General features: G+C 46.1%; 1 protein-coding gene and 1 long non-coding RNA gene across 2 annotated transcripts in view; one reads left to right on the top strand and one right to left on the bottom strand.

The window, feature by feature from the left end:
• Positions 1-12500, top strand: part of LOC126981974 (uncharacterized) — a 57864-nt gene that overhangs the window by 31325 nt on the left and 14039 nt on the right. The gene's annotated exons all lie outside the window — the stretch shown is intronic.
• Positions 1-12500, bottom strand: part of LOC126981973 (zwei Ig domain protein zig-8-like) — a 30936-nt gene that overhangs the window by 7362 nt on the left and 11074 nt on the right. Inside the window, exons 5-7 of the mRNA XM_050833719.1 lie at positions 9534-9666; positions 7954-8081; positions 5740-5908 (exon numbers count right to left, since the gene is read on the bottom strand). Coding sequence (XP_050689676.1) covers positions 5740-5908; positions 7954-8081; positions 9534-9666 — 430 coding nt within the window. The remainder of the gene's footprint in view (positions 1-5739; positions 5909-7953; positions 8082-9533; positions 9667-12500) is intronic.

The following is a 12500-nucleotide window of genomic DNA, read 5'->3' as shown; positions in this document are numbered from 1 at the left end:
AGCTTCCTTATACACTCTCGCAGACAGGGGAAAGTCCGAGGAGTTTAATTTGAAGTTTCAAGAGAACTTCCAAAATCTGCTTGACGAGACTGCATGAGATCTAGAGGAAGGGAATAACGAATTAACATAGATTATAAAGGAAACGGCGCTAGAAAAGATGACGAAGAGGATGAGGAAGAAAATGAGGAGCAAGAAGAAGAAAAAGAAGTAGAAGAAAAAAAAGAAAATGAAAAGCAAGAGCAACAAGAACAAGAACAAAAAGAACAAAACAAAGAAAAATAAGAAAAAAATCCTAACTGAAAAAAAAAAAAAAGTCGGAGGTTGGCTCAAGAAACAAAGAGGCCGGAAAACAGGCGGCGTGAAGGGACAAAGGAGGGAGTGTAAAACAGGGTAAAGAATAGCAGTGATAAAGGCTTGATGGTGGCTGGTCGGTGGGCGGCAGGCAGGGCAAGGCAGACCGTGTGCTGAGAGGCGAGAGAATATGGAGAGGAGGAGAGAAAGAGAGAGTGGAGAGGGAGGAGAGAGAGAGAGAGCATGGAGGTGAGGAGCGAGGCAGAAGTTCATATTCCCAAACATTTCTGGGTTCACCTTCATATTCTTAAACATTTCGGCGCCCAAACACACACTATCTGACAAGGTTTTCGCAGGAGTTGTGTTAGTATTTCCAGGGGTAACTTTATAACCCTGGTGGTGGCAGTTTGACCATCCTTCTGTACCATGAACCTAAGAAACACATATTTGACAAGGTTTTCGTAGGAGTTGTGTTAGTATTTCCAGGGGTATCTTTATAACCCTGGTGGTGGCAGTTTGACCATCCTTCTGTACCATGAACCTAAGAAACACGTATTTGACAAGGTTTTCGTAGGAGTTGTGTTAGTATTTCCAGGGGGTAACTTTATAACCCTGGTGGTGGTAGTTTGACCATCCTTCTGTACCATGAACCTAAGAAACACATATTTGACAAGGTTTTCGTAGGAGTTGTGTTAGTATTTCCAGGGGTAACTTTATAACCCTGGTGGTGGTAGTTTGACCATCCTTCTGTACCATGAACCTAAGAAACACGTATTAGAACCCGATTTTCTCCTTTTTGGCCTTTTGAAATATAGTTGATGTGAGAGGCGGAGAGATACCGGCCACAGACATTACGGCTTTGGTAGAGGTTGTGTTAGTATTTCCATGGATAGTTTTATGAGCCGAGTGATAGTTTGACGAGGCTTCTGTACCCTGCATTTGATAAGGCTTTGGTAGGGGTCGTGTCAATATTTCCATGGGCAGTCTCACGGGCCTTATGGTCTTACGGTCTTATGGTCTTACAGTCTTACAGTTATACGGTCTTATGGTCTTAAAGTTATACGGTCTTATGGATTTACAGTCTTATGGTCTTATGGTCCTTAAGTCTTGCGGTCATATGGTCTTACAGACTTACGGTTTTCTTGTCTTGTGGTCATACAGTGATACGCTCTCATGGTCTAACAGTCTTATGGTCTTACAGTCTTACGGTCTTTGTTTTACAGTCTTACTTATTTACAGTCTTACACCCTTACTTAGTCTTACAGTCTTACTTACAGCCTTATTTACAGTCTTACTTACAGCCGTATTTACAGTCTTACTTACGGTCTCACATTTTCACAGTGGTCATGCCTGCCACACTGTCGTTCTGCGCGGCCTTCCCGGCGCTGGTGACGGCTCTGACGCTCATCGTAAAATCAGAAAAAAATAGTTCGCGAGAAAACACGAATTCTTTTGAGGCGACTGAGCGTTTCCAAGTCACGTCCAACTTTTCTGCTTCTTCTTTTTCCTCTTTTTTTTTTATTCCGTCTCTCTCTCACGGCCGCGTTTTCCGAAGATTTGTCATCGCCGTTAAGGGAAAAAAATAGTCCTGCAAGAGTTTTTTTTTTTCTTCTCTTTGAAAGGCCGGAGGTTCGACGCTTCACAATGGCTGAGAGAGTCGGTGAGAAGTTTTGTTGAGGTGAATGGTCCGCCACAGCCCGACACCCGCGCGTGAGTTTTTTTCAAGCCCGTATTTCTAAGCGTCTCGGCACCTCAGTTCGCCTGTTTGAAAGCCTGTCATAGAAGCTCCTGGGATTTTCATGGTCTGTTTTGTGATCCTCGTGATAGTTGTACACGACCTCTGCATCTTGAACCGGAAAAGCGCCTTTGAAAACCGGGTTAATCTTCTTTCTGGTGTTGGGAAATAGTTGTGATGAGAGCTGAAAACCCTTTTGTAGGAATTCCTGGGATGTTCATGGTTTGTTTTGTGATCCTCGTGAAATTGTACACACGTTCTGCATCATGAACGGGAAAAAACGCCCATGAAAACCGGGTTAAATTTCTCTGTGGCCTTGGGAAATAGTCGTAGTGTGAGCCCGAAACGTTTAATACAATGAATCTGAGTCCTGCCATGCACCAACCCATTCCTGTGAGCGCCTCTTCCACCCCATGTAACCCTTAACCCCCAGCAGTAGGGGGTGGCACAGAGCCGGATATTATGAGACAAGAGAGAGGGAGTCGATGAGAAGTTTTGTTGAGGCTGAATGGTCCCTCACAGCCCGATACCCACGCGTGAGGTTGTGAGGTTCTTGCCATCCCCCAACCCATGCCTGTTTGTCCCTCTTCCACCCCACGCTACCCTCAACCCCAGAAGCAGGGAGTGACATAGAGCCGGGTACCACTAGACGAGAGAGAGACACCAACACCCCTCCTCCACCCCACATATCCCTCATTCCCCAAAATTAGTTAAGATTTAGTAGTGAATGGACTAGTCAGAGCCGGATACCATTAGAGGATGTTATGATGTTTACGACGACACTTCTGGTAACCAAGGGGGCTAAAAATCATCTTTCATTTACTCATTCACGAAACTAATCACTCTTGGGCCACTCATCTATACTTGATTTTATAGGAGGAATGATAAGCGGGATTTTTTCTCATTTATTTTTGCCCCTGAGCTACTTCCTTTACTATAGAAAAAATATATCTTCATTTATATCATTTTGGTAGACTTCACAAAATCACCGACTGTTTCTCGAAGTCTAAACCGCGGTGTGCCGAGAAATGAACACGGGCTGTCATCATAGAGGTCAGGGCAGCAAACTCATTGATGAGCCACCGGGAACCAAACACGGCCTGCCAGCGTAGACGTCAGGGCAGCAAACCAAATGAGCCACCGAGAATCAAACACGGCCTGTCAACGTAGATATCAGGGCAGCAAACTAAATGAGGCACCGATGAGCTTAAAGGTCACCGCACCAGACGCCACTCCTGCGGCCCTTAATCTTGCAGCCCCGCCCCTCATGTGGACAGGAAGGAAAGGTGACCCCGCTTACACTCGTGGTCGCTGGGAAAGTTTTTTTAATGAACCCACAATGCCACATGCAGGTCGGTATTCTCAGATGCTTCCACCTCTCACACCATCTATTTCCAGAGTCAGAAAAGTAGGTTAGTCGGGTTCAAATGAGTGTTTTTTCAGGTTCATGGTACAGAAGAATGGTCAAACTATCACCATTAGGGTCATTAAACTCCCCCTGGAAATGCCCATCAACAACTCCTACGAAAGCCTTGTCATATACGTATTCTCAGACGCTTCCGCCTTTCACAATAACCATTTCCAGAGTCCGAAATGTAGATCAATCGGGTTCCAATGAGTGCTTTTTCAGATTCATGGTACAGAGGGAGGGTCAGACCACCAGACGAGACATAAAACTATCCCTGGAAATGTAGATCAATCGGGTTCTAATGAGTGCTTTTTCAGATTCATGGTACAGAGGGAGGGTCAGACCACCAGACGAGACATAAAACTATCCCTGGAAATGTAGATCAATCGGGTTCTAATGAGTGCTTTTTCAGGTTCATGGTACAGAGGGAGGGTCAGACCACCAGACGAGACATAAAACTATCCCGGGAAATTCCAAAAACTCCCACGAATGCCTTGTCAAGTGTGTGTATGCTTTGGTTCCGAAATGTTTCAGAATATGGCACGTACGGTTTTCACATACGTTAGAGAAACTATAATAACGCGGTGAGAAATTTCGAAACATACACCAGTGAGCGCCGGGAACCGAACTGGGGCCTTCAGAATAGATAGGATGGCAGGCTAGTAAAGTATGGCTCGAGGTAATAAATAGTTTTCGTTGTATTTGCTATTTTCTTTTCTTTCTTTCTTTTTCTTTCCTCCTCTCTTTCTTTTCCTCCTGTCGTTCTGTTCCCTCCTCTTTTTCTTTTTCTTCTTTCCTTCTTTCTTACCTTCCTTTCTTCTCTCTCTCTCTTTCTCTCTCTCTCTCTCTCTCTCTCTCTCTCTCTCTCTCTCTCACTTTCATTTTTTCCTTCCTTCTTTCATTCTTTCGTTTTTCTCTTCTTTTTCCATACTAATTTTCATATTTCTAGTCCACTCTCTCTCTCTCTCTCTCGGGAATCGAACTGGGGCCTTCGGAATAGGAAATCATGGCAGGGAGGTAAGGTATGGAGTGCGTGAGTGTGTTCGGGTCAGGCGGAGGCTGCAGCGGCGGCCACGAGAAGCGGGGAATCGCTGCCGTAATCGATAGACTGAGGGAAAGAGCCTTTATCTTGAACGTTAGTGCTGTTGTTAAGGGAAGGAACGGCCGCGCCAGGCTACGTCGACGGCGGGCCTGCATAATAGCTTGGCGCGAGGCTGTGATAGTTTTGCTTGTTGTTGTTGTATGACCTAGTTTATCTTTTTTTTATTATCTTTCTTTCTTTCTTTCTTTTCCTCTTGGTGTATTCTCTTGCCCTTCCTTTTTTTTTTTTTGGTGCTGTCTATAGCGCAAGTTGGCTGTCTTGAGGGGCCTCTTGAACGGCCACAACCCGTTAGAGGAGCGGGCGAATTTTATTTATAGTGGCTGTCGTGATGTATGACTCTTGCTGATCCTCTACTGGCCCCCGGTACTCCTCTTGACCGAAGTCGCTGAGGTTAGGGTTGATTGAAGATCTGAGGCCGGATTCGTCAAACCACTTACGAGACCTGTTGTTGGTAAGTCTTCTGGTAACTCCATCATCTAGGAACGCTCTTGATCTTAAGGTGACTCCAGTGGCAATGTAAGAAGTGTCAACCAGGCAGTACTTCATTCACTGTCATCGGAGCGGCCTAAACACAAGGATCATTCGTAGAGAACAGATTTACTTAAAGACTTATACCAACGACCGGTCTTGCAGCGGCTTGATGAATCCGGCCCCTGGGCAACATGTGTGTAATCGTCATACACTCGGCGATGGCTTGAAAATATCATCGTGTTTTGGTGGGACTCGAACTTAGGCTCACCACGCTCGCACGTTGACAACTCGGCCCCTTTTTCTCTCCTTCCCTTCCTCTCCTCCTCTCTCCTCCCTTTCCTTCCCTCCTCTTCCCCTCTCCCCTCCCCTTCCTTTCCACACCTTCCCTTCCTTTCCTCCCCTCTTCTTCCTTCCCTCTCTTTTCCCTCCTTTCCTTTCCTCCCTTTCCCTTCCTTTCCTCCACTTCCCCTTCCTCTCTCTTCCCGCTACTCACCATGATTTGCCTTCCTCCAATCCCTTCTCTCCTTCCCTTCCTTTCTTCCCCTTCCCTTCCTTTCCTCCACACCCCTCCTTTCCATCCCTTCCTTTCCTCCCCTCCACACCCCTCCGCTCCTTTCCTTCCTTTCTCTCCTTACCGACCTTCCCTTTCCCATCCCTTCCCTCCCCGCTATACTCACCACCTCCTCTTCTTCCCTTCCTGTCCTCTCCCGCCTCCCCTCCCCCGGCACTCACCATGAATGACGTGCACCCTGGCCGTGGCCGATGCGGCGCCCTTGGGCTGGCACGTGTAGTTCCCGGCGTCCGTGAGCGTGGCGCGCTGGACCAACAGAGCGGAGCGCGACACCTCGCCAGCCTCCGTCACCACGCTGACCCCGCCGCGTGCCGAGGCGTAGTGTACCTCCTGGACAAGGCGGGGAGGAAAGAGGCGCTCGTTAAACACAGTCTTGCGAGGGAGAGGAGAGCGGTGATTGAGCCAGAGGGAGGAAGGGAAGGATAAAAAGGGAAGAGAGGGAGAGGGTTACGAGGAAATATGGATGAGGAAGGCAAGGGAAGGGAAAAGAAAGGAAGAGAATGTTGTTAAACTCAGACGAGAGGAAAAGGACAGCGGCGATTGAGCCAGGGGGGGAGGAAGGGGGAGGGGAGAGGGATGGCAGAGAGAAAGAGGAAATGTAGATGAAGGAGGGGTGAGGGAGGCAGGGAAAGGACAGAGGCGATTAAGCAAGAGACGGAGGGATGAGCCGATGAGAGGGAAGGAAAGGAAGAGGCTGTCGTTAAGCTCAAACCAGCAAAGAAAAAGGAAAGAAGCGATTGAACCAGAAGGGAGGAAGGGTGAGAGAGAGAGAGAGAGAGAGAGAGAGAGAGAGAGAGAGAGAGAGAGAGAGAGAGAGAGAGAGAGAGAGAGAGAGAGAGAGAGAGAGAGAGAGAGAGAGAGAGAGAGAGAGAGAGAGAGAGAGAGAGAGAGAGAGAGAGAGAGAGAGAGAGAGAGAGAGAGAGACCAAGCAGGGGTTACAGAGGCGGGGAAAGGAAAATAAACTACCATAGAAAAGGAAAGAGGAGATTGAGGAAAGAAGAGAGGGCGTGATGAGAGGGTTACCAGACGACAGAGATAGGGGGAGAGGAACACGAGACAAGGATTTTGGAGGTAGGAAAAGGAAAGGAAGCTGTTGTCGTTAAACTCAGACACGAGGAAGAGGAGGGCGTCAATGGGAAGGGGAGGGAGGGAGAGGGAGGCAAGGATGGTATAGGGAGAGGAAGGGAAGACTTGCGAGAAAAAAAAGGAGAGCGGCGATTGAGAGGGAAGGAAAGGAGGAAGGGCAAGGAGGGAGAAAGGGAAAAGAAGGGAGAACACGTGAAGAGAGAATGAGAGGGGAAGGAAAAGAGCGCAGGGGAAGGGAAGAGGGAGAAAGGAGAATGAAAGGAGAGAAACGGAAAAAGATAAAGAGAAGAGCAGTGCGGTGAAGGATAAGGAAAGAAAGAAACAAACAAATGGAGGATGGAAGGAAGGAAGGAAGGAAGGAGGAAGGAGGTGGAAGGAAAGGAAGGAAGGAAGAAAGGGTTACAGAGAGAGAGAGAGAGAGAGAGAGAGAGAGAGAGAGAGAGAGAGAGAGAGAGAGATAATGGGGATGGGGAGAAAGAAAAAAAGAAGTGAGTTAACGAGAAACGAATTAAGTGGAAAAGGAATTACCGGATAAATAAACAAAAAAAAAAAAACAGAGAGAGAGAGAGAGAGAGAGAGAGAGACACAAATAAATCAATAAAGAAATAAAAGGAGGAAAGAAAAAAGAAAGAAAGAAAGAAAAAACGACAGAAAAAAAGAAAAAATTAAAGAAAAAAAAATGAAAGAAATAAACGGAAGAAAAAAGAAAGAAAAAATGAGAGAGAGAGAGAGAGAGAGAGAGAGAGAGAGAGAGAGAGAGAGAGAGAGAGAGAGAGCAAGGGTATATATAATTTCAGGAGGCGAGAAATTAGAAGCGTGAATGGATAAAAGAGTTGATGAGGGGCGCGAAGGAGGAGGAAAAATATTGAGAGGGAGGGAGAGAGAGAGGGAGGGAGGGGGGAGGGCGGGAGGAAAAAATGTTTAAAAGGGAGGAGGAAATGAGAGGCGTGGAGTATGTAGCAGAAGTGGGAGGAAAAGTAATGAAGGGAGATGGAGAGAGAGAGAGAGAGAGAGACGAAAGTTAAAATGGTAGGAGAGACAGGTCAGATATAGAAGAAGAAGAAGAAGAAGAAGAAGAAGAAGAAGAAGAAGAAGAAGAAAAAAAAAGAGGAAGCAGATGCTGAAGAAGAACAGAAATAAGAAGAAATAGAAGAAAAGGAAGGAGAAAAAAAAAAAGAGATGATGAAACAACAACAACAATAACAACAACAACAACACCAACAACATCACTACAACCAGCACCACCACCAACAACAACAACAACCTCCCTTCCACTCTCCTCCTTTCACCTTGCCCTGATGGACCCAAGTGATGGCGTCGGGCGGGCGGGCGTGGTGCAGCACTAGGCAGGTCAGGTTGATGGTGGAGCCGGTGTTCACGTGCAGGTCCCCGCCGCCCAAGATGATAGTCCGGGGCTCTGCGGGACATCGAGGGACCAAAAACAGTGTGGGAAGGAAGATTGGAATTAGGGTCTTAGGGTCATTTTATTAAACACACATATGACAAAGCTTTCGTGGGAGTTGTGGGCATTTCCGGTGGTAGATGAATGACCCTGGTGGCAGTTTGACCCTTCTTCTGTACCGTGAACCTCAAGAAACACTCATTAGGATCTCCTTTTTGGTCTTTGGAAGTAGTTGATGTGAGAGGCGGAGGAGTCTGAGATTACCAACTCATTAGTAGCGATTGATCTCCTTTTCGGGCTTTGGAAAGAGTTGATGTGAGGCTGAAACGTCTGAGAATCCCGACTTCAGTAATGAATGGCAGGGGAAAGGTAATGATAAGAAGTTAAGGCTAGATCATAGATAGAAATATTAGGATACCATAGACAACAAGGAAGGGCTTAATGCTGAGTTATAGGCAGGAACTTAAGGTGTGTGAGTGAGGTTAGCATTGGAATATAGGCAGGGATATTAGACTAATACTGTACTATAAACAGGGAATGGGCTTGACAGAGTACTATAGAGAACGAAAGCTTAGTCACAGCCTTAACAATACAAACTTAAGTACGTAGTAATGTTAATGTTAATGTTAAATAATTGATGTGAGAGAAGCAGCGGAATCGTCTGACTATACCGAACTCAGACTTTCTTTGCCACTGAAGTCGTTCGCCATCACGGGAGTGGGGGGTGGGAGGGAGAGGGGCACAGAAGGAAGTGACGTCGGAAAAGCAGCGGGAGGAGGAGAGCGTAAAACTTATAACGCAAATATGAACACAAATCCTGCCACGCAAACTTTTAAAGGGAGGAAAAAGGAAAGGCAAATATGACCAAGGAAGAAGAAAGCTTGCTGAGGAAAAGTTTTAAAAAGTTTGTCGCGGAAGAGAGAGAGAGAGAGAGAGAGAGAGAGAGAGAGAGAGAGAGAGAGAGAGAGAGAGAGAGAGAGAGAGAGAGAGAGAGAGAGAGAGAGAGAGAGAGAGAGAGAGAGAGAGAGAGAGAGAGAGAGAGAGCTCGCACACACACACACACACACACACACACACACACACACACACACACACACACACACACACACACAGATAGATAGATAGATATAGATAGATAGATAGATAGAGAGAGAGAGAGAGCAATAAATGGAACAAGAGGAAATTGAGGGAAAGAAAGAGAGGGAGAGAAATAAACTTTGAGGAGGGAATACGAGGAGGAGGAGGAGTCGGAAGAGGAGGAGAAAAAGAAAAGAAGCAAGCGAAAAAGAAGAAGAAGAAGAAGAAGAAGAAAAAGGAGAAAAATAAAAATGAATAAAAAATGAACAAGAAAAGAATAATGAGAAAGAGATGAAGAAAAGAGGAAGAAGGAAGACAAGGCTAAAAAGAAATAGAAAGGTCAGAAACAAAAGAGTGTGTTGTCCTATGGCAGCCTTCCTTCACACTAACCCATGACGCCGAGGGTGACAAAGTGGCTGGTGGGCGGCGTGGTCCCGATCTGACACTCGTAGACCCCCGCGTCGCGCTGCTGCACCCACCCCACCAGCAGCACCCAGTCGCCCGTGGACGGCTCGTGCAGCGCCTGGGGGAGGAGGGAGGCGAGGGGGATTAGAATGGTTAGCCGGAAGGAGGGAGGAAGGGTACTTGGCCCATATCCTTAAACGTATCGTACATCATTACGACTAGTTTCCAAGGCCACAGAGAGGATTTACTGGGTTTTCATGGGTGGGTTTTCCAGTTCAGGGTGCAGAGGTCATGTATAACTATCACTGGGATCACAAAACAGTCCATGAAAAACCCAGCAACTTCTCCGAGAGGCTTTTCAAACAGGCGAACTGAGGTGTCGATACGTTTAAGAATATGAGATTTACTTTAGTGGAAGTGTGGTTAGTGGGAGGGAGAGACTAGAGAAGGGAGAGAAGGGAGGCGAGGAGGCTAGATAGATGGAAAGATAAAAGAGGGAGCTATAAATGGAACAGGAAGAAATTGAGGGAGAGGAAGAGAGGGAGAGAAGTAAACTATGAGGAGCCAATACGAGGAGGAGGAGGAGGAGGGAGAAGAAAGGTTAGCGGGATGAAGGGAACTTATTGAGAAAGAAAGTTAGGGGGAGAGAGAGGAAACTTTGCTTAGTTGGACAAGTGTGGTTAGCGGGGTGAAAGGAACTTAGGGAATTAATAAGTTTAGTTCGTTTATCGTCTAGGTCTAGGTCTAGGTCTAGGAGGGGAGTTACCTTAGTGAGTGAAGTGTGGTTAGAGGGATGAAGGTAACTTGGGGACAGGAAGGAGCCGAGGAGACTTACTAAAAAGGTCCATGTTATTAAACTCTTGGGGTTTTAGTTCAGCTATTTCAAAAGGCTCTCACGGAAGTTGTCGGGGTTTCTATTGCTGGTGTCATGACCCTCGCGGTAGTTTTGCAAGGCTTCCGCGCTATGAACGGGATAAAAACACCCACGAAAACTCGGTTAGTCTCCTCTGTGCCCTTGGAAAATAGTAACAAAGGGAGTTCGGTACCTTTAATAATATGGACCTTAGTTGAAAAGAAAGTTGGCGCGAGGAAGGGAACTTAGATTAGTGGGAGAAGTGTGGTTAGCGGGGTGAAGGGCACTTAGGGATTTAATAAGGTTAGTCTGTTTCCTGTTCATCTCAGCCAGTCGGTCAGTCCCTCAGTTCGCCTGTTTTGAAAAGCCTGTGGTGGAAGTTGCAGGGATTCTCATGGACTGTTTTATGATCCCAGTGATAGTCTTACACGGCTTCTGCATCTTGAACGGGGAAAAAACACCCTTGAAAACCTGTATGTTAGTCAGTCAGTCAGTCGGTCAGTCAGTCAGTCAGTCAGCCAGTCAGTCAGTCAGCCAATCAGTCAGTCAGTCAGTCAGTCAGTCAGTTTCATATGTATCGTGGTTTTGTTATACTGTTCTTTCCGTAACCCAAGGCGACAGGTGACTGTTTCACGTAGGAAGAAATGACTGTGGGGAATGACGGAAACAAAAGAGAATTTTTTTTATACTTGTAATACTTTTCTTTGCAATTTATATTTTCGTTTCTCTGTTCACCTTCAGCGTTCAGTGACCGGAAAAAAATATATATTCATTGGTGGCATTGGCCTTCGTTAATATTTCATGGGTCCGTTGAGGCGTAATGAAAAACTTTTGCAGTAATAATACTCATGTTCATACATACATACATACATACATACATACATACTTTGATACTTGACTTGTAAACAACCTCACTGTGTCACGAAAGGCACAAAGCGTATGTTAAACAGACGCACACACACACACACACACACACACACACACACAAACACAAACACAGACACATTCACACAGATAGACAGATAGATAGACAGACAGACAGACAGACAAACAGATCACACACACACACACACACACACACACACACACACACACACACACACACACACACACACACACATAAATTTATACACAAACTCCAGCGCAAGGGAATTACAAACTCAGGCATTTAATTGACTGCTTCATTATATATTTGAAGAGGAGGAGGAGAAGGAGGAAGAGGAGGAGGAGGAGGAGAAGGAGGAATGCAGAGAGATATTAAAACGAAAGTCATTGGAAACCTCGATGGTAAAAAGGGTATTGAGGAGGAGGAGGAGGAGGAGGAGGAGAAGCAAGCAAGCAATAAAGAGAACAGCCTGACAGATACAGACATAGAGATAAAAAAAAAGAGAGAAAGGAAAGAAAGAAGAAAAAGAAGAAGAAGACGAAGAAGAAGAAGAAGAAGAGGAAGAACGGAGATGCAATTTCGAATCAAGAAAAAAAAGAGAAAAAAAAAGATTACTGAGATGAACGAATAGATTGAACGAGAGAGAGAGAGAGAGAGAGAGAGAGAGAGAGAGAGAGAGTTTAATTACACTAGCCATGGTCATAATCCATTAAGGTCTGCGTGTGTAGGGAGTAAAGAGGAGGAGGAGGAAGAGGAGGAGGAGGAGGAGGAGGAGGGTGTCATTCATCAGCGTCTGAGTAATTGTGATGACGATGCAGGAGTGGCATGTAATGTGTGTGTTGCAGGGAGGGTGAGGGTGCTCTCTCTCTCTCTCTCTCTCTCTCTCTCTCTCTCTCTCTCTCTCTCTCTCTCTCTCTCTCTCTCTCTCTCTCTCTCTCTCTCTCTCTCTCTCTCTCTCTCTCTCTCTCTCTCTCTCTCTCTCTCTCTCTCTCTCTCTCTCTCTCTCTCTCTCTCTCTCTCTCTCTCTCTCTCTCTCTCTCTCTCTCTCTCTCTCTCTCTCTCTCTCTCTCTCTCTCTCTCTCTCTCTCTCTCTCTCTCTCTCTCTCTCTCTCTCTCTCTCTCTCTCTCTCTCTCTCTCTTCTCTTTCTCTCTCTCCTCTCTCCCTTTCCCTCTCTCCCTCTTCTCCCTATCAAATCACTGTATCTCGTTCCCT

This window comes from Eriocheir sinensis, chromosome 49 (assembly GCF_024679095.1).
Source record: "Eriocheir sinensis breed Jianghai 21 chromosome 49, ASM2467909v1, whole genome shotgun sequence".
NCBI lineage: Eukaryota > Metazoa > Arthropoda > Malacostraca > Decapoda > Varunidae > Eriocheir > Eriocheir sinensis.
This window is presented reverse-complemented; position numbering and strand designations above follow the sequence as displayed.